This window comes from Arvicola amphibius, chromosome 10, assembly GCF_903992535.2.
Source record: "Arvicola amphibius chromosome 10, mArvAmp1.2, whole genome shotgun sequence".
In the NCBI taxonomy this organism is placed as follows: Eukaryota; Metazoa; Chordata; class Mammalia; order Rodentia; family Cricetidae; genus Arvicola; species Arvicola amphibius.
The window spans coordinates 85,868,827-85,891,028 of record NC_052056.1 but is presented as its reverse complement, the minus strand read 5'-3'; the positions used below and the strand labels follow the sequence as shown (position 1 = coordinate 85,891,028).

The following is a 22,202-nucleotide window of genomic DNA, read 5'->3' as shown; positions in this document are numbered from 1 at the left end:
CTTGCCAGCAGATGCAGAAAAGAACATAGAGAAATGTACCATGCGCGGTCTGCCAGACTGCTGCAACAGCAGAGTTCATCCCTGGAGAAGCAAGGGGAGCCCCCATTGCATTAATCAAAGAGGGATCCACAGGGGATGACCTAATGTTTTCCAATGTTAACTAGAGCTGTTTTCCAAGACTGCTGTGTGTGGTCCAGCAAGGTGACGACTGCAGAACCTACTGGAAGGGGACTGTCGTAGTTATTTTCAAACGCGGTGATAAAACAGTAAGTAGCCCAAGGCTACTTACAAAAGGAAGCATTCAGTTTGAGGCTTATGGATTGGGAGGGTCAGAGTCCATGATGACTGAGCAAATGTGTGGAGATGGGAATGTCTGAGAGCTTTACATCTTGATCTGCAAGTAGGAAGCAAGGAGAGAGACACTGGGAATGGAGTGACTCTTTTGAACCCTCAAAGCCCCAGTGACACACCTCCTCCAACAAGGTCATAGCTCCTAATCTTTTCCCCAAACTTCCGCTAATGGGGAGCCAAGAATTCAGGCATATGAGCCTATGGGGGCCATTTTTATTCAAACCATCACAGAGGTCATTCACACAGGTTATCCAGTCTAGAGACAAACCATATGGTCAAGTCTTGGGCATCCACTACCCATAGGTCCTGCCACTACAGGGAGAAAAGAACTACGTCCTGTTATATAGGATGCAGCCAGCTAAAGACAGGACACAGATGACCTCCTTAAAGAATGGATTGTTGTGAAGTTGCTTTGTGCTGAACACATCCAGAGAGAGGTCAGCGTGGTGATAGATGAGGGAGGTGAGCTATTGGTAGGAAAGCTCTGGCCATTGCCACCCAAATGAAGGAGCAGTGAGTTTATCCTCTCCATTCCCAGAGGATAAGCTTCCTCCTTTCCCAGTCACCTGGCGGGAGGCACATAGTTCTCTAGACTTGCTCATCTTATGCTCACAGGTTTAGCGATGAGCCTGACCCAGCAACTCATGGAAGCTGTTGCTTCTTCTTCTGTCCTCCTTTGGTTGCTGTGAGAACAGGGACAGGGCAAGGGATATACCATGACCAGTACGTGCCCTCTGGGAGCCCAGACAAAATAATCTGTGTGTGGTATGAGGAAATCTGAGGAGAAAGAGTTCCTTCTGCTCAGAGTCAAAGACATTGGTGGGGACATACATACCATAGGACTGAGAGCCTTCATAGCCACTAGGCATTGGTGAACAGTGCCACGCATGGGTAGTCTCTCCCTATGAGGAACTGTCTCTGTCCTTCATAACTTCTGCAAGTCTCACCAGAGTAGGAGAGAGCTACAGTTATTGGTATAAAATGCCAAACGCTGAACTTTTTTCAAGAATGAGAAATCAGAGTCAATCAAAGAACATAGAGCTTGGGGGATGAATCACTGAAGTTCTTACCTCGCAAACATGAGTACCTGAGTTCAATTCCCAACACCCATGTAAAAGCAAGGCATGGTGGTGTAAATTTATAATCCCAGTGTGGGACATAGAAACAGGAGGATCCTCACAGCTCACTGGCCAGTCACACTACCTGAATTGATGCACTCCAGCTTCATTGAGAGACCTTGCCTCAAAAAAAATTTTTTTTTTGAGACAGTGTTTCTCTGTAGCTTTGGAGCCTGTCCTGGGACTAGCTCTTGTAGACCAGGCTGGCCTCGAACTCACAGAGATCCACCTACCTCTGCCTCCTGAGTGCTGAGATTAAAGGCGTGCGCCACCACAGCCCGGCTCAGAAGATTTAAGGTGGAGAGCAATTGATAAAGATGCCTGACTTGTCAAATGGATGAAACTAGGGAAAAAAATCATCCTGAGTGAGGTAACCCAGACTCAGAAAGACAAACATGGTATGTATTCACTCATAAGTGGATACTAGATGCAAAACAAAGGATAGCCAGAATACAAGCCACAGCTCCAGAGAAGCTAAGTAACAAGGAATACCCTAAGAGGGACACATGGATCACCCTGAGAAGGAGAATTAGGTGAGACCTCCTGGGTAAAGTGAGTGTGAGGGGGGCAGTAACGGGGAGGGGAGGGGAGATCAGAACATGAGGAATGGGATAGTCGAGGGGGGAGAGGGATGGAGTGGGAGGGCAATGAAAGAGAGATCTTGATAGAGCCATTATGGGGTTAGGGAGAAACCTGGTGCTAAGGAAATTCCCAAGAATCTGCAGGATGACACCAGCTAAGACTCCTAGCAATAGTGGAGAGAGTGCCCAACTGGCCTTCCACTGTAATCAGATTGGTGAATACCCCAACTATCATCATGAAGCCTTCACCCAGTAACTGATGGAATGAGATGCAAAGATCCACAGCTAAGCACCAGGGGAAAGCTCCAGGAATCCAATTGAAGAGAGGGAGAAGGGAATATGAGCAAGGGAGGTCAAGATCACAATGGAGAAATCTACAGAGACAGCTGAACCAAGCTCATGGAGACTTGTGAACTCTAGCCTGACAGCTGTGGAGCCTCCATGAGACCGAACCAGGCCCTCCATATGTGGGAGACAGTGGTAAAACTTGGGACTCTCTGAGAGGCCCCTGGCAGTAGGACCAGGATCTATCACTGGTGCATGAGCTAGCTTGTTGGAGCCCATTCCCTATGATGGGATGCCATTCTCAGCCTTAATGCAGGGAGGAGGGGCTTGGTCCTGCTTAATGTGCCAGTCAACTTTGTTGATTCCCTATTGGAGTCGTTACCCATTGGGAGGAGTGGGTGGGTGGTCCAAGAGGGAGGCAGGGGGTGAGAGGAGGGGTGGAGGGAGAACTGTGGTTGGAATGTAAAATGGAATTTAAAAATAGATACATATGTGATTTTTAAAAAGATGCCTGACCCCATCCCTTGACCTCTACAGGCATGCTAATATACATGCACAGCCACCTGCTTGCACAAGTATATCCAGATCCACTCAAATACATGTTGAAAGAGAGACTGCCTATACACTGACTCACTGACAGCTGTGTCCTCTGTGCTTCTTGGAGGCAAGGAAGGCATCCTTAGCATGGGAGGAAACAGGTCAGAAAGCTCCCAGGCTAGAGCAGAGGGTCTTCCCAGTTTCCATCCCCAGATCCTCGATCTTCTGAGACCTGGCTGGATTCAGTCTCATGCCATTCCATCCTACAGAGAGAACAAGAAACAGAGAGAGATGCAGAGAAAGAGAGACATGAAGGAAGACAGCAGACACAAATAGAAAAATAGTTTATGACAGAGAGATTGCAGACTTGCTGAAATTAAATTCTATTGTTTAAGCTAGTTCTGAGACCTGCAGAGAATCCAGGATGGAGTTGGGTTTAGCTCTTTAACTGGACCATCACAGAAAGAAGAAGATGAGGTAAGGTGAGGGACAAGATGGGCCATGGCCATCTTTGGAAAATACAATCTTCTGTATGCATCAATTCGCCTGGGTCTGAGTTGTCTGGAAAAAAACGATGGGATCGTTCCAGGTTCAGAGGATCTCTGGGAAAAGCAGGGGGCAGTGGAGATGACTGGCAGGTTGCTTCTCATTGAGCCCTATGTCTTATCTACAGCAATGGTCATTTGTCTATAAGGACAGACTTGGGAGGACCCTGTTGTCCACATAGCCAATGCTGGCCGAGTAATTCAGAGTTTCTTGTTTTATTCTGTAGATGGCTCTAAGATCCAACAGGCAGAGGACCTTTGTGTGGCTAAAATAAACACATGGAAAACATGGGTCAAAGCACTTCTGGGAAGACCTGTGGGTTCTTTGACAGTATCTAAGTCATTGTGGTTGTCCCCATTGCTGTAAGGGTGCTGCTGACATCTAGTGTGGAAGCCAGGGTGCTATTTCACATCCCACAATGTACCGGGCAGCCTCCAGCTATGACTGCCACCAAGTTCTCTTAACTGGAGCTAAAGCAGAGTGGCTACAGGTGGCTGTTACTATAAAAGTGATCTTCCATCCACACACACTTAACCACAGAAAGACAATGGCAGCCTCCAGACATGTGTTCTGAGACCAAAGAGAGAGCATTCTCTGAGCACACTGCTCCTCCTTCCACAGGAAAGTGGCTGGCGCTTGCTAGGAATGGCAGCATCTCCTGAGCATGTGACGTGGGTTCTAGAGGAACATCAGCTGATAAAAGTTCTAATGACATAAGTAGCTTTTTTTCTCCATAGTCCTTAAGAGGCATGATGTGGCACACAAAGATGAATCTGCCATGCTTTCTCAAGAAGGGTCTCACTTGGCCTTAGGGAGTATAAGGAAAGATAGATTCCAGTAAGTAGTTCTTGGGGGCCCCTCTGTTCTAGGCTGCCTTTAGGATGGCTGAAGCTAATAGCTAAGACAGTGGGGTAGGGCTTGGCTATTTCCAATAGCGAGAATGCCCTCTAGCAACATCCCTTCTGCCAATCTTTATTTCCACTCCTTTCCTCTTAATTTCATTAATGTTTCCACCCAACACATTCCTTACTCACCTTCTGCTTCTCAGAGGAGCCCCATGGTCTCAAACACTGGAGGAAGTAGCCTGGATCGAAACCTTGATTCTAAAACATTCCCAGCTAGCTTGATTTCTGTTTTCTCTTTTTAAAGAAGCTAATCTATCACATCCATAGCAGAGAACAGAGAGACAACCCTCACTGCCTGCTCTCTTCTGCTTACACTCAGCCAGCTTTTTTCACCCTTATACAGCTCAGAGCCCAGCCTAGGGAATGGCGCCTCCCGTATTCAGGGTACCATCTGAATTCATAGTCAACACACAAACACACACACACACCCACACACACACACTCACACACACACACACACACACACACACACACACACTGATAAACCCACAGGCCAACCTGATCTAGACTATTCCTCATTTGAGATCCTCTTCCCGGTTGCAGCAGTTAGCTTTTCAAATGAACCACAACACCAGGTGAACTAGAGACGCAGCTCCGTTTTGGGTGCCTGTCTCCTGTTTGGTACAGTGGTGCTCTTAGTGACTCCATCTCACTGGTATACCATAGGAATAAAGTAATCTAAACAGGTGGGAACTTGGGAAGGCTCTGGACAAGCAGACCTTCCTAAAGCCAGCTTTTATCTGCCCTGATGCATGGAGCTCACTCAAGAGGCCAGTTTCCCTGGGTCCCTAATGGCCTCTTCTTCATCCAAGCTGGTGACTGTCTCCTGAAATAGGAAAATGGTTTCCAGGGCCTGCTTAGATGACTGCGCTCACCTGTACTGTCAACTGCATGGTCTTTTTGAGGCTATTTATAATAAAGTACCTCAGGGTGGGGTGGGCGGCTTAAATAGAAGAAATCTATTTCCTCGCTGCCATAAATGCATATGTGTGCAAGATCAAGGTGGTGGCAGGATTGGTTTCTCCTCTGCCGCCTCCTGTGGGGTGTATGTGATCCTCATCTGGCTTTTCCACTGTGTACGCATCTTCCAATCCCAAAGTCTGTACTTTCTTATAAAGATTCCCGTTGAATTGAACATAGCCTAGTTACCATTTAATTTAATTTGCTCTCATATTGTGTGTGTGCATGTGTGTGTGTGTGTGTCGTCTGTTCTTATGTGTGAGTACAGAGACACCACAAACAGCACAACATACCTGAAGAGATCAAACTTGAGTGTTGGTCCACACCGTCTACCCTGAGATGAGGTCTCTTGGTCTCTGCTGTGCTCTCCAATCTAGTTGGCCCTCGGGCTTCTGAGATTCTCCTGTCCCACCTTCCGCCTCACTGTAGGGTTGTGCTGCTGTATCCAGGTTTACCTGGCTTCTGAAAATCCAAACTCAGGTCCTTATGCCTTCAAGGTAAGTGCTTTGCACACTGAGCTATCTCCCCACTCCAAGTGTATGTGTGTGTGTGTGTGTGTGTGTGTGTGTGTGTAGTGTGAAGCGGTGTAATTATTTCGGGTGTAAAGCTAGCCGGCGGCGGTTGGCAGCCCGCCGCTTCACACTACATGTGTGTGTGTGTGTGTGTGTGTGTATGTAGATAGCTCAGGCCTCGGCATGAAATAGATTCCATCTTCAAGGCCCACTACTCTCAATGATTCATTTCTGCTAGCAGAGTCATAGTCCTATGAGCTCCACAACCTCCTTAAACAGCGCCACCATCTGGTAGTCAAGTGTTAAAACACATGAGCCTCTGAGGTGTGCGCGGAGGGGGGACTTTCACATCCAAATCATATTACTTAGTGTATTTACCATGAAGAACAGATGGAGTAAGGCTTTAGTGCTACACACAGCATATTGCATTAGCAAACTTTCAATGTTAGCTGCGGTATTTACCTCTACCATCACTACTAATGCTGGGTTGTTGGGTTTTTTTTTCACCCAAGATAAAGACCAACCGTAAGAGGGTACCGCCAGCCTGAGACTCAGATGCCAGCCTCCTGTGGAATGTCACTGTTTGCTCAGTTTGAGGGAGGAAAGATAAGAGTTCATTATATCCAGAAAAATATCCAGAGAACATAAATTTTGTCACAGATGTGATATTTAGATAAGATTTAAATCCAGCCAGCATTTAACCAGAAGAGCTAGAGCTAGCATTAAATTCACATAAGTGCCAGGATTATGCACACGAGAGTCAGAAATATTAGCTTTGTCTCCGTCATGGAGCAGGGGAGATTGGCTGGAAATGGATTATGGAGGGAACTCGAGAGTGTTACTTGATCATTCCTTGAAGCCGCCAACATTGTAAAGTGCTGGTTGATAAATTATTTGACATGTACCATTAGTCATCACACTTGAAGGAGAAGTGATAAAGTCGGACAGATCTCCTAGATGGTCAAATCTCTCTGGTTCATCTCCTAGCGGGGAAAGTCTGAGGTTTAAGCACCTGGAGCTATGGCTGGAAAGAGGGAGAGGACCTGCGGCAGTGGACTCCCTAAGAACAAGTCCAGTGTGAATCTCCCAGCCCTTGCATGGGGATCCCTGTCTACCTAGGAACTGAGGCTCCTATTTTATCAGCTGAAGGCCAGCCCAGGTCTTCCAGAGTTGGGAGAGCATAAGGAAGGCTACTTGGGGCAGAGCTGGTAAGGGACAATCATGTGTGTTGCCTTCCTGAGGGAGGACTTGAGAGACTGTTAAGCAGGGTAAGAACCGGGAGAGAGCAGGCAAGAGGTTTGAGTCACCCATAGCTACCATGAGTAGTGACCATGAGCTTGGTGACTTCAGCCACACTTCTCAGGAGGTTCCTGCAGATGCCAGCTGTTAAGGCTTGACTCTGAAATCCTGGCGAATGAGATTCCAGCTGTTCCTGCCACGGAAATAAATGTTTGTCACCATGCCAGACGGGGATACATGACTTTCCCTCACTGTATTAATGTCTCCATTTGTTAACCCCAAAGTATGATTTTATAAACCTTGAATATACACAATGAAATATATTTGCCTAAAGTTCATTTAAAAGAATCTATCCTGGAAGATGGCTCAGTTGGTAAAGTGTGTGTCTGGAAAGCAGAAAGCCAATCCCCCAATCCCACATTTTTATACTTTTTTTTTGTTTTGTTTTTCAAGACAGGGTTTCCCTGGAGTTTCTAGAGGCTGTCCTGGAACTAGCTCTTGTAGTATACATTTATTTTTATTTTATGTTTGCTGGTGTTTTGCCTGCATGTATGTCTATGTGAGGTGTCAAGCCCTGGAACTGAACTCACAGACAGGTGTGAGCTCCCGTGTGGGTACAGGGAAGTGAGCACTGGTCCTCTAGAAGAGCAACCAGTGCTCTTAACTGCTGAGCCATCTGTCCAGCCCCCAAGCCAGGTAGAGCCATGCATACTGGTATTAAGATTGATGCGGAGGAAGAGACAGGAGGATCCCGGGGGCTTTCTGGACAGCAAGCTGAGCCTCATTGGGTGAACTCCAGACCAATGAAAAAAATACCATCTCAAAGGAAGTTCACAGCATCCCTGAGAATGGCAGTTAAATTTGACCCCTGGCCTCTAAACACACATGTATTCACACACATAAACATTTTCTAAGTGGATAAAAAGTATGATTTGTAACCTCTGATGTCTCTAGGTTGTAGCCAAGACCTTCCAAGCACAGAGACTTAGGAGAACTGTGTCCAGGAACCAATCACCAAAGTCTCCCCTTGAGGCTAGACCACTGTCTGTGTGTCCTGCCCAAGAACTTCCCACCCCATGCCACCCTCCGCATCCTCTTTTTTTTTTTTTTTGGTTTTTCGAGACAGGGTTTCTCTGTGGCTTTGGAGCCTGTCCTGGAACTAGCTCTTGTAGACCAGGCTGGTCTCGAACTCACAGAGATCCGCCTGCCTCTGCCTCCCGAGTCCTGCTTGCCTCCACTTCCTCTCATTGACCGCACTTTATATTAGGAAACCCCTTCCTGCAACCTGGAGGTTAAAAGTGATGTGACTGAGGTCACTTAAAACAGAGACTCCTGCTCAGTGGGGACCCCAATTATATTCTTGGCTCATTGTGAGTTTTTGATAGTTAGAATTGTGCAAGCTTGCCTGTCTTCATCTGTCTCACTCAGTCAGGCTTAGCTTACTAATGCCATCGATTTGGCAGGTTCTGACTGATGAATACAGTCTTCGGAATGTGGCCCCTTTGTGTCACATCAGAGTGATGACTATGGTGACTCATACCAAGGAAGGGCTCTTCTCACTGGGACCTCTGACCCCTGCTTGTGCCAGCAGCATTGTGTAGCCCCAGCTCTGAGATCTTCGCCTGGCACCGGCGACCATTTCACCAACAGCGAGGTGACAGCTATAGGGCAGCAGGTCACTCTTTTGGAGAGTAAGAGTCCCAGGAAGAAAGGGACACCTGTCACTGGCGTTCCCAGCTTATAACCTGCGATGGTCACATCCTAACTCAGCAGCAGCAAAGGCAGAAGGCAAGCCCTGACATCCCAAAGATCCAGAAATCGCTTTTGACTACCCCGGAGTCCAAGATGTGGACTGCACCCCATTGTCTTCAGAGAGCCACAGAGGCAGATTCTAAAGCCTCCAACCCCACTCATGGTGGCTTGTCTTTAACCTTAGCTTAAATAATACCTCACATACCACATGCGAGTTCAGCCCTGATCTATGGACACAAGATGTCCTGAACATAGCTCTTGTCCCACTGTCACAGGGCATTGGGCCTGTGCACAGCCCTGCTCCAATATCTCCTGACTTTATTCACACAACCTTACCTCACAGTCCCAGGTCCTTAAGTGCACAGCCTTCCAAAGCCTTCTCATCTGCACCAACACTTATCACTGTCTGTTGTCACATCAAAGAACAAACACGGAGTCGAAGAGCCATGATGAAGGTAGTTTTGTACTTAAAGCCATGGTTAGTGTACCTCAGCCCACATCTTGTTCAGTGCAACGGCAGGCTGTGTGGCTCTCTTGGCTGGGATGAGCTCCAAGCTCCTTTAAATGTGTCACCTGCTTGGCAGGAAGGCCATGAGAGTTAAGGTCATGAAGGACTAGGTTGCTCTAAAAAATGACTCTTACCAGCAATTTGTCATATAGTATCCTTTCCCTTTCTCTTGTCGCCCTTCCTTCCTCTCCTTCCTTCTTCCTTCCCTTTTTCCTCCTTCCTCCACCCTCATCTCTTTCTTGTCTCCCCCCTCCCTCCAACCTTTTCTCCTCCTCTTCCTTCTTTCTTCCTTTCCTCCCTCTCTTCTTGCCCCCTTATCCCAACCACTCTTTCTTTCAAGGTGTCTGATCCTCTGAGAATGCTCAACCTGAATATAAGCAGATATCCTGAAAGAGAAAAGGCCTTAAATTAAATACTCCCTGGGCCCTGAAGCAAGGCAAGCTCTGGCCAGACCACAAATTATAATAAACCAGCCATCGCTACTCCCACTGGGCAATGCAATCAGATTTAAGTACTTTCGCTATTGGCAGACATTGAAGATGACAAAGTCCGCCTCAATGGAGCCAGGTGCCCATTTCTCTTTGCACTTATCGATCGACTTCCCCACCCAGGCTGAGCCTCACAATAGCCTGTCCTGTGCATCCAGCATCCACGCTGCCTCTGAAGCAGACAAGGGGGCTTTCACTAGAAAGGCCTTTGTAATCTTTGCACAACCTACTCATTTCTGTCTGCCTTCTTTCACACCCCTTTAAGTGTTAAAAGTAGGTTTTCCATCCTTTAAGGTGGAAAGTAAGAGCCCTGGGACTGAAATGGCACCTGTGAGGGGGCAGGGCAGACTGAGGGACAGCAAGCCACATCCTTTACTCTTCGCCATTGCCTTGGGGTGTTATGAGTCATCAGTGTCCTTTGGCCTTGGGTTTGTCATATGTGAGATACTGCTGATAATAGTGCCAGCCTCTTGTGTGGTCCTGATGCTGAGATGATACTTGGGGCGAACTCATCAGGCATCCCTGCCCTGCATCATATATCCTGTTGTCAGCGGATAGAGGTTCCTCACACCTGCCTTCCTCTCCTGTGCTGACCAGCAGACACAGGTGAGGGAACTCATTCTTGTCCCCAGGTCCATCCGGTGTGGGATTGTTTGTGACTTACACCTTCACACTCTAGATCCACTCTACTGGGACCAATGAACCACACACCAGCTCTCTTTTGGAAGAATGTGTTTATTCCCTTGCAGTTCTGAAGGTCAAGGATCTGGAATCTGGAATCAGGAGTCGGTCTGGGATTCTTCAGCCTCCAATCTGACTTTCCCCATTCCCAACCTTCTCTGACCTCCACGCTGGCAACACAGCCTCCTGCCCCTGCAGCCACAGTGTCTGCTTCCCTCTCCTAAATTACCAGTGTCCCTCTCAAAAGGACAACCAGAAGCCATCTGGAACCAACCCAAATAATGTAGGCTAATTTTTCTCCATCAAGATCCTTCACTTTGAGACTGGAGAAATGGCTCCAGAGTTAAAAGTACTTGCCCTGAGAGTCTGAGAATCTGAGTTTGGGTTTCCAGAGCCCTTATAAATACCATGTGGGCATGGCAGCCTGTCTGTGATCCCACCGTTGGAAGGCAGACACAAGGGATACCCAATGCAAACTACCTAGCGAGAATAGCCATATAGGTGAACTCTGGATTTGATTAAGAGACCCTGCCTTGATGAATAAGATGGAAGATGGATTAAGGCTGCTTCCTAATGTCAACCTCGGTATTCCACACGCACGTGCATGTACACACACATGCATGCAAACACAAATGCATGCCACAGACACAACAATAGAAAAAAATAAATGTGTACAACTTCACTTACCAAAACAGCACATTAAAGACCCTTAGCCCCATCTGCAGAGTCCCCAGCAGGATCTTCTCTGACGTCAGGGGTTTCATTCAAAGCAATGGCTTGTGCCTGCTTTCCTTCACAATGATGAGTCTTGAACATGACACACCCCTCTTCCCCGAGGTGTGGAATGAGATGAAGCTCACCTCCCTCCTCCCTGCTTCTCTCCCTCCTCCCAACCAGGTTTCTGACAGATGTGACTATGTCTTTGTCAATGGGAAGGAAATGAAGGGCAAGGTGAATGTGATAGTCAGCTTCACCTACCAGCACCTGAGCAGCCCCCTGGAGATGACAGTGTGGGTACCACGGCTACCACTGCAGATTGAGGTCTCAGACATGGAGCTGAACCAGATCAAGGGCTGGAGGGTCCCTGTTGTCTCTAACAAAAGGTAGGTGTGTATGAGTGTGTGTGTGTGTGTGTGTGTGTGTGTGTGTGTGTGTGTGTGTGTGTGTGTTGGGCATACATAGCAGAAAGTCATATCCCATTGTGCTCAGGCTGAGGAGGGACACACACGAGTGGCTAACTACCTGTCTAGGCAAAAGCAAGAGTAGACACAAGGGTTCACATGGTGACTTTCAGGAACCAAGTGCCTAGAACCTGCCATATGGGCAACTGGACACCAACCACAAGCCTCCAGCTAAAGAAAAATGAGCTTAGAGCGGGAGTCACATGGATGGGCTTCGGGATAAGAAGAAAACTGGCAGACTTTAGGTAGAAGCAGGCAGCAGATGCCCTGAGCACTTGGCTCTGGTGAGACATCTGAAGTTTGTCTGCCAGAGTGGGCACCAACCTATTGTTGGTTGTCTACCTACTGCACACATGGGCGGAATTCGGTAGAGGGGTAAACCTCCTGTCAGTCATCAGAAATCCAGATAAGCACCAGAGAGGCAGAGTCACAGTTCAACCTCTCTTTTCTGCCCATCACTGCAGGGACCTCAGTGCATACATATCCATGCACTGGAAACATTGCAAATGTCTGAGTAAGTAAGCGTGTGCCATCACACAAGGAAAGGCTTCTGCAGGCTGTGGCACAGCAGAGGGTGAGGAATTGGAAGAGGATATAGCTTGAGGAGGAAGTTGGTGCCATAGATAGGGGGAAGATGGTTCTTGGAGATATTTGTTTGGAAAACTGGGTTTTCAGGAATTGGGATAGATGGTGAAGTAGATGTTGTTGTTGTTGTTGCTGGTGGTGGTGGTGGTGGTGGTGGTGGTGGTAGACAACTGGCCAGCTCTGGTGCATGCTCAGCTCAATGCTACTATAGCTAGTGGACTCACATAGGGCTGTGCGCTCTCTGAGAAACCGGGTCTCTGATATGTGAATGGAGGCTGAAATGATGGTGGGAATGAGCCCGTGTATACAATGTATCAGACAGTGAGGGAACAGCTAACATCTGTCTGTTTGAAGCCCCCTGTCCCTGTCTGCATTGATTACAGCATCTCACTAGCCTCAAGGTAAACACTCATCTCTTCCAGGCGCTGACTTAGAGGACTTTGCTAGTGGTCACAACCTTGTCCTGTTAACTACACGTTGCTGTGTGTCTTGGGTTGGCCTCACTTGTTAACTTGATACAGACAAGAGTCATCTGAGCAGAAAATCTCTATTGAGGAATTGCCTAGATTGGGTTGGTCTATGTGAATGTTTATAGAGAATTGCCTTAATTATTAATTGATACAGAAGAGCCCAGTTCACTTTGGGCAGCACCATCTACTAGACAAGTGGTCGTGGGCTATATAAAAAAGTTAGATAAGTGTTAAGTCATAAAGCCAGCAAATAGCATCCTCCATTGGTTCTTATCTTCAAGTTCTTGCTTGAGTTCCTGCCCCTACTTCCCTCAATGATGGGTTCCGAATTAGATGTGTGAGCCAAATAAACCTTTTCCTCCCCAAGTTGCTTTCTGTCAGAGTATTTTATCAAAGCAACAGAAAGGAAATCAGAACACTGGATGATGCAGGGCCTTAATCTAAAACTCAGTATGGCTTGAAGGACTATGTACACAGCCTCTCAGATTCTGTGCAGAAGCAGCCAGATGTGGTTTAATGAAGTCCTGAAAGCTAAGGTCTACCAGTAGGTTGGTGCCCCATCTAGAGGCTCCTGCAGAGAAGACTCGCTCAGGCATTGTCCAGAGGACTCAACACCTCAGTAGCTGCTGATCAGTAGACAAGGTACCTGCCAGCTGGATGTCCCCATGGGGCAGGCAGCTCAGAACTCAGCATTTTGCTTTATCAGAGAGAGCCAGTGACAGAAGCCACAGAAGATTACAAACTACGTTAAGGTCACTATCTTCAAACCCAATTGTGTAGCCAGGCATGAGGGTGTACATCTATAATTTAGAACTTGGGAAGCTGAGGCAGGAGAGTTGTCACCTGGGCCACATAGCAGGACCGCGTATTAAGAAAGGAACAAAAGGTCTTGTGAACTCTTCCACCCAAACACTAGCTGAGTGTGAGTCTTCAAGGAGCCTTTTGACCCTTGATATCTATTGGCAGGCAGTGTTTAATCATTAATATAGGTTAATAAAAATGTTAACGAAGGGAGGGACTCTCCAGTCACTTTTGAATAGAGTTACAAAACACAATCAGCGTTTGATGAGGAGGAATACAGAGTAAATGTCAGGAAGTGGGATCTTTGGGAAGTTCTTCACCCCCATTGTACCTCTCCATTCTGTTCAGTTAGAACTCTTGTCACGGCACTGGTTAAACACCGTGGATCTCCTGTGTGTCACCTGAGCCTTAAGCAAGCAGAACTCTTTGGAAGTAGACTTATGGAGTCCCCAACAGTTGCCCCAACAAGTAACTCTCTTTTGACAGGCCAGCTCGGGACAGTGAAGAGGAAGATGATGATGAGAAAAAGGGCCGAGGCTGCACCCTCCAGTACCAACATGCCATGGTGCGAGTCTTGACCCAGTTTGTGGCCGAGGCACCTGATCCCGGGGGACACCTGGCCTACCTGCTGGGCTCTGACTGGCAGGTGGACATCACAGAGCTGATAACTGACTTCATGCAGGTGGAGGAGCCCAGGATCGCCAAGCTACAAGGAGGGCAGATCCTGACTGGCCAGGAGTTGGGCATGACCACCATCCAGGTGAGGCACCTGCAGAGTTGGGCGGGGCTTTCTGTTTCACTGCTCTGCCAGGTGAACACTCAGCTGTCTGCCATTGCTCAGAGCAGAGTCTCCCAGGGCTTGCTTCAGTGAAATCACAACATACACAGTTTGTGATATACGACAAGGACCTTGAGACCCCTCACACAATACATGAGCGATAGAGGATTCCACCTCTTCTTGGCCATGTCCCCAAAGCCATAGCAGGTCTTACCAGCTTGAGAAGCAAAATCCTAGAGAGAACTTCACGCTGCCTGGACCATGGGCCTGCCTGTCTCCTCCACACTGACCATGGTCACCTGAATCTTCCATCTCAGTAAAGCAAGGGAGGCAACATGGAAGGGTTTGGAGGGAGGAAAAGGAAGGGAGAAATGATGGAATTATATTATCGTCTCAAAAATTGTTAAAAATGAAAAATAAATTTAAAATATTATTAATAATAGAGTCATCACTACTCCTAAGACTGTCCCCTGGACTATTTATACACAATAATAATAATGTAATATAATAATAATAAGTGAAAATTGTAATGTTGCTTCTATCAAACAGCTAGGAAGAAAGTTGAAAGGCAATACCAACCACTGGGAGCCTGGACCTAGAGAAGGGTTTGGCTTTAAACTTCACTTTGAAAGTTGATTCCAGCCCAGAAAGGAATTGTGTGTTAGAAGGAGGAAAAGGACTGCCTTGCCAGGCAGGAAGCGTAGGAACTGGCACAGCAGGGCATCCAATCCTGAGACCAATCCACTGAGTTCCTGAGTGATGAGCTTGTTCATTCACTTCCTTCTGGAGTCTTTCCTGTCATGCCCACCGCCATTTAAATGGCCACAGACATCCAGAGGTGGGGGTTGGTTGGAACTTGTGAAAACTGGTTTGCTGAATCTGTCCTGGAACTTCAAAGTCAAAAGAGCAATGTGGACAGGGGAGCAGACCTCATTTATTCAAGGGGCTGAGGATGCACAAAGGGTGTAGGAAGCCAGCTCTTCATCCTTCCAAAGCTGAGCTGGGCTGGGGAGAATTGTGTTCTCTGGTCCCCAGAGGTACACAGAGGACATCAAGACCAGGCTGGACTCAGAAGGGTAGTCGGTGTGGTTGTGGGTGGGTGTCATGTGAGACAAGACAAGATTTCAAGATGCCCCTGGATTTCATGGTTCAGGCTTTCTCAAAGTGTATGGAGTCAAATCCCAACATGCTGGTACAAGTCTTTAACCCTAACTTTAGGGAAGTAGAGGCAGATCTCTGTGAGTTCAAGACTAGCCTGTCCTGTATAGCAAGTTCTAGACCAGCTGGGATTGGACATTGAGATCCTGTTGAAGAAAAAAAGAATCTCAAACTATGAAACTGAAGATCCCAGGACAGGAGATAGATTAGATGGTATTTGACTTAGGAAGCCTTATACTCTTTTAGATATTATTCATTGATTGATTGATTTTTATGTATATGAGTATTTTTCCTGTAATTATGTCTGTGCACCACATACATGCCTGGTGACCACAGGGGCCAGAAGAGTCAGAAGGGGGTGTGAGATCCCCTTGAACTGGAGTTACAGGTGGTTGTGATCATCCATGTGGGTGCTGGGAAGTGAACCCAGAACCTTTGCAAGAGAAGTTACTGCTCTTAACCACTGAGCCATCTCCCCAGCCTCAAGAAGCCCTACTTTATAGTTCCATGCTGGCTTTCACATGTGAGACAGAAATAAATATACAGTTAGAGTGTCAGGTCATGGTTCTCTCAGGGATGTGAAAGCCTTTAGAAGTTGAATGATTTCAGATAAAATTGTACTGGTAGTGGCAGAAATGGCCCACAGTATGTATAAGAATCAACAGGCTCAGAAGAACAATGACATTAATTCCTCTCGCTAAGATGAAGAGTGGCTCACAGTGGCAGCCAGCGTTGGCCTATGGGTATCCCTCTGCACACCTATAGGTATCCCTCCACACGCCAATGGGTATCCCTCTGTTCCGTGCTGTTGTATGTGGAAGCACACTGCATCACCGCATTTCCATGATCAAGGCTTAGTGTTAGCGGAAGTCTGCTTCTGCTCCAGCGGGCTCATGCGGGTTCCTTCTCTCTCATTGTCCCTGCATGCCCTCACACATGGCATGTGTTGGATGAAGTGCTGTAACCACAGAGAGCCTCCCCTTGTCATGTTGGTTCTGCCCTTCAGATCCTGTCCCCTCTGTCAGATGCCATCCTTGCCGAGAAGACCATCACTGTGCTGGATGAGAAGGTGACCATCACAGACCTCGGGGTCCAGCTGGTAACGGGGCTTTCACTGTCCCTGCAGCTCAGCCCCGGAAGCAACAGAGCCATTTTCGCCACTGCAGTGGCTCAGGAACTTCTGCAGAGGCCCAAACAGGTAAGGAGGTGGAGCCTAAGACACGCATCAGCCAAGTCTTACCCCAAGTGAGGTCAGCACACAGTAGGTGAGGTCACCATACACCAGCTAAGGCCAACATGCGTCAACCGAGGTCAGCAAACACCAGAGTGCTCACACATTAAGGAGACTTCACACCAAGTGAATGTCCCATAGTGAGAACCCCATGGCAGATGATTTTTCCAGGAGATTCATGTACTCCAAACAGTCATTACATGACCCATGTTTCTTGACTGCAAAGGAGCTGCTAACATGAGATTGCAAAGCCTCTTGCCTCCTAGTTCCTTGAAGTAGATGGGTTAACATTGCAGTAGGTGACCATCGGCCACTCATGTCAGAAGCACTGAAAAGATGCTCCCCTGTCCTCCACACGCAAGTATGCTGGGGTGGGGACCTGGATGGGTCACACTCTCCTACTGTCTAAATAGCCCTCCCGGACTGGCATGCTGGCCTCATCTAGCAGTGGTCATGAGGTGGAGGCATGGGCAGACTGAGAATTACCACAACCTACAGCCAGGTTCCAGCAGGCTTGGAGGCTGATATAGATAATATACCGCCTCTCCTTATTGTTCAGGCAGAAGAAGAGAACTAATATGAGATCATGTCATCCTTTTCTTGTTATTTGAAGCCAGTGTGCTAACAGGCTGCATTGTGCATTTGTGTTGTGTGTATGGATGTGTCTTGGGTCTCCTTTGCTGTGATAATCACTATGTCTAAAAGCAATTTGCAGAGGGAAGGGTTCATTTGACTGATAGCTCACAGTCCATCACTGAAGAAAATTAGGGCAGGAATTCAAAGCAGGAACTAAAGCAGAGGCCATGAAGGAATTCTGCTTACTGGCTTGCTTTTCATGGCTTGTTCAACCTTCTTTCTTATCCCACTGAGTACCACCTTCCCAGAAGTGGCGCTACCCACAGTGAGCTAGGCTCACATCAACCATTAACCAAGAAAATGCCCCTTCGACTGGCCTACAAATGTATCTGATGAAGTCATTTTCTCAATTTCAGTTCCTTCTTCCCAGATGACTCTAGCTTATGTCAGGTTGACAAAAGATCAACCCACATAGGACATATGTTTGGTGATGCTCCAATCTGTGTATCTTATATGTTCTCGTGTATGTGTCTGCATGTGGGTACATCTGTGCTTTGTGTATTATATTGTCTGTTATGTACATACATGTGCCTATGTGTATGTCTATGTGCCTGTGTAAGCATACTATGTGCTGGGTGTATGTATGTATGGATCTTGTTTAGGCATCCTGTGTTGTGTGTATGTTTGTGTATGTGTCTGCATGTGTACTGTGTACTTTGCATATGTATGTGTATGTACTTGTGTTGTGTGGGCATTGTGGGTGTGAATATACTCTAATGTGTGCAGTTGTATGGTGTGTGGGGGAGAGAGAGAGAAAGGGAGTGAGAGAGAGAGAGAGAGAGAGAGAGAGAGAGAGAGAGAGACTCGGTGGTTTGTGTACACTAGGTCTACAGATAGATTAGAATATGTCTGTCTTCCTCTTTGGAGCTGGACAGAGAAAGAGGTGAACTTTACAGCAAAGGACAGCAATCATTTCTCTCTGCATGGGATCGTATTCATCCAACCCACACCCGAGACTTCTCTGGAAGCTTCCCTTCCCACCAGAAACCCTTCTTCCACCACAGCAGGGAGAGTTGCCAGACTCAGCCTCCCTCACAGCACTGGGCAGCAGCAGAGACTGAGCATGCTCACAGTAGGAAGAAGATAGAGCCCAACTCACCACCTCCAACCTTCTGTCTCCCAGCTGGACCTGCACCTCAAGTGCCCCTCTCAGGTGCTAGCCAATCATTGAGCCCTGATAGCACAGTCTTATGTGGGGGATTTGGGGATTAGAAAACACTGGCGTGTTGATGCTCCTAGTAACAGATATGAATTCTTGGCAAAAACCAAGCCTTTTGTCTAGAAAGACGGACAGCAGCCTGCAAAGTACCGATAGGAAAGGCGAGCCATGAGCTTTCTTCTTAGCTCAGTGGATGATAAAATCAGACCACAGCCAGTTAAGAATTAAAAAGTGATAAGGCCCAACCAGAATGGAATAATGCATCCCTGACATGCAGAGTGTCACCTGCTCCCCTAAGTGTAGTGCTGGGGTAGGGTTACATGGCCCTCAGTTTTCTTGTGCAGCTTGGTTCTGACCTGACAACTTCAAAAAGCCAGTCATCCATATGCATATCCTGCTGAGATTTCCTGGCGCAACAAATCAAACTGGCAGATCAGTGCTGGGTCCTGTGGTGTTTGCACCGCATCCTGGCCCTGTTTCCCCTGTGATGCCTGGCTTAAGCCAACATCTAACAAAAGGAAGGTATGGAAGCCACCAACCACCTCTGAGGGTCTTGCTTTGTTTCTTAGCAGTGAAACACCACCCATAAAACATTTACGTTAATCATTAGTGAGGGATGTTAGGATGGGGGTGGGGAGAAAGCACAATCAACAGTGGGGAATGGGGTAGAGCCCTGGGGAACTCTCAGACCCTGACTGGGAGACCAGGTCATCTGGTTCCCACTCTCTCTTCCCTGAGATCTTGTCATTTTAAAAAATCTTACTGTGTATAATGACCACCTCATAACTTTGCTTGTTTGTAAGCTAGCATGGTAGCCCCCCAAAGGGGGTGGGGCTTACCTTACTTCCCAGTAAGTGCCCATTCACTGACATATCCAAGATAGAAGGCGTCACTTAAAATGAAGACATCAATGAAGTCACGTCTCATGTTATGAATGAATGAAGACATCTAAACACAAAGTGCAGAAGGCAAGAGATGGAGACACACAGGGACCGGGGTTGTTGGCTACCTTTGTGTCCCCAAGTTTCTTTTCATTGGTCTAAATGAAGTGTGGTGGGGGAAACTGAGGCAAAGTCTCCTACTATCTCTAGCTGTTTTCACGCCTACCTTAGTCAAGGCTTGGTCTCCAGGCGAGCACCAAACAGTTGTATCCCAGAGAAGGCAGAGCCAGTGAAACCATGCCCTTCAGTGACCCTGAGGGGCTTCTCTTCCTGTCTAGATCAGTGTCCTCAATCTGTGTTATGTGTGATAAGGTGACTGGCTACTAAGATGGTGTCAGATGGCATGGTATCGTGTTTAATTTACGCCTGTGACCCAAATGAAGGCGCCCGCTGACTAGCCATACTGTTCAACAAGGCATTTAAAATTGTGTGGAAGTAGCTCCTGGGAAGTCTCTGAACCTGTTGTCTTCTAACGGATCAGAAAATAAGTCAATCTTACTAATTTTTTTTTTGAGATGAGGATACCCCAGACCTCATTACATAGTCAGAGATAGCCTTGAATTCCTGTTATATTGCCTCGTTTCCCAAGTGCTGGGATCAGAGTTGTGTTCCACTGTCCCTGGGTTAACATGGTGCTGGGGATAGAGCCCAGGGCTTCACTCACATCCCTCCATGTTCTAGGGTAGGGCTTCTCACGGCTTCCCCTACATTGTCTAACTGGCTTCTCCTTGAGAAGCCACGGGAAATTTTCACTGTGTGTGCCTGTTTGCTGAGCCTCTGGATGCATGCTGACCCACTTCTCTTGCTCCACAGGAAGCAGCCATCAGCTGCTGGGTGCAGTTCAGTGATGGCTCTGTCACACCCTTGGACATTTACGACGAAAAGGATTTCTCCCTGCTGGCCACATCCTTGGATGAGAAGGTTGTCTCCATTCTCCAGGACCCCAAATTCAAGTGGCCCATCATCGCTGCAGAAAATGAAGGACAGGGGGCTCTGGTAAAGGTGGAGATGCTGATCAGTGAATCTTGCCAGAAATCTAAGCGGAAGAGCGTGCTGGCTGTGGGAACAGCCAACATCAAGGTTAAATTTGGGCAAAATGACGGGAACCCCAACAGCAGTGAGAGTGGACACCTTGGGGCCGGCCTTCATGTGGAGAATATCAATGAGAGGCGGTCCAAAAAGCCTTTGCAGGAATGGGGGAGCCCCGAAGGGCCGTATTACAGCAGCTCCTCCATGGGGCTCATGGAGGGATGGGGCAGTACAACCAAAAGGCCAACCTTCCAGAAGAAGGAAGGCCAGGAAAGCTTGTTAGATGACATCATCCTCTCACAGACCATGGCCACAGACTTCACCAGCTTCCCCGACCAGGTGGATCTCCCCAGGAGCAACACGGGCTCTGAGGAGCACGACCCCGACCAAGCAGCCAAGGGCTTGAGTGACCTAGAAATCGGGATGTATGCTTTGCTGGGTGTCTTCTGCCTGGCTATCTTGGTGTTCTTAATTAACTGTGTGACCTTCGCCCTGAAGTACAGGCACAAACAGGTTCCCTTTGAGGAGCAAGAAGGTCTGAGTCACTCTCATGACTGGGTTGGGCTGAGCAACCGGACAGAGCTCTTGGGGAACCCCATGAACTTCGCCTCCTCCCAAGAGGAACAGATCACTGCCATTGACAGGGGTCTGGACTTTGAGGAGAGCAAACTGCTTCTCAGCTCAAATTCCCAGAGCAGCATCAACGGACAGCTGTTCAGGTCCACGGGAGCCATGCTCACGGATGGGGATGAACAGAAAAGCGAACCCCCCACATCCCCTACCTCCAAAAGGAAAAGAGTGACGTTCTCCACGTTCTCTGCCATCTCCTCGGATGATGGGTGTTCTGCTGGGAACACCATGGTGTTGAGTAATGAGGATGACATTAAGTGGGTCTGCCAGGCCCTGGACCCCGGGGAATGCCCAGAACCTCACAGTTGCATGGAGAGGCTACATGAGCACGTGTAACGCGGACACCAATGTTGTTCTTACCTTTCAGCCTTGAACCCACCCGGGTATGGGGAGTAGACATGCAGCCAAGGGAAACATGAGACAAGAGGACACCATAAGGGTGACACTCTCCATGGATCCTTGGGAAATGATCCCCTCTTAGCTGAGGAGGCCCAGAGTTGGTACCCATGCATACGCCATTGCGCACAATGTTCTGGTTCGACTTACGAGGTTCATTGTGCATGGGAAAGCGTTTTCAAACCTGGAACAAAGATGTGCATTTGAGGGTTCTCAGGGAAGAACTCTCTCCCTTTAATCTAAGCAATTTGGTTTTCTGGTGAGATCCACGCTGCTTTGGGAGTCAATATTTCAAACCATGATAATAAAAAAAAGCAAGACTCGGATTGAGCATGCATGGATCAGCGGGCAGAAGCATGCTATCTGAATGGAGCAGCAGGGCTGGCTGGGAGGGTGCCTGTGGGTGGAGCCTAATGCTGAAACTAGCTGCAGAAAGCCGGGTAGTGGAATGGTATTTCCCAAAGATGGCCAAAGTCGGCGTGGGATGATTGACAGGCCAAGGCAGAGATTAGCAGGGCAAAAAGGAAATGGATAGATGAGTGTGACCCACAAATATAACTACACACACACACACACACAAAACATTAGAGCAACTCAGAGAAGCCTCCTGCCCTGTCAGGCACTGGGCATAAACCACACGGCTCCTTTAGCAAGTTCATCACATTTGAACTTGATCTCTCCACTCCACTGACACCCTTACTGTAGCTGTTGGTTATCCGTGAGTGAAGAGAGCAGGGTAAATTT

The 22,202-nt window shown here is 47.8% G+C and overlaps 1 protein-coding gene across 1 annotated transcript in view; it reads left to right on the top strand.

Annotated features, from left to right (window-relative positions):
• Positions 1–21,777, top strand: part of Tmem132d (transmembrane protein 132D) — a 627,358-nt gene extending 605,581 nt beyond the window's left edge. Inside the window, exons 6-9 of the mRNA XM_038346092.1 lie at positions 11,361–11,566; positions 13,987–14,260; positions 16,443–16,634; positions 20,217–21,777. Coding sequence (XP_038202020.1) covers positions 11,361–11,566; positions 13,987–14,260; positions 16,443–16,634; positions 20,217–21,398 — 1,854 coding nt within the window. The 3' untranslated portion in view covers positions 21,399–21,777. The remainder of the gene's footprint in view (positions 1–11,360; positions 11,567–13,986; positions 14,261–16,442; positions 16,635–20,216) is intronic.
• The last annotated feature ends 425 nt before the right edge of the window (positions 21,778–22,202 follow it).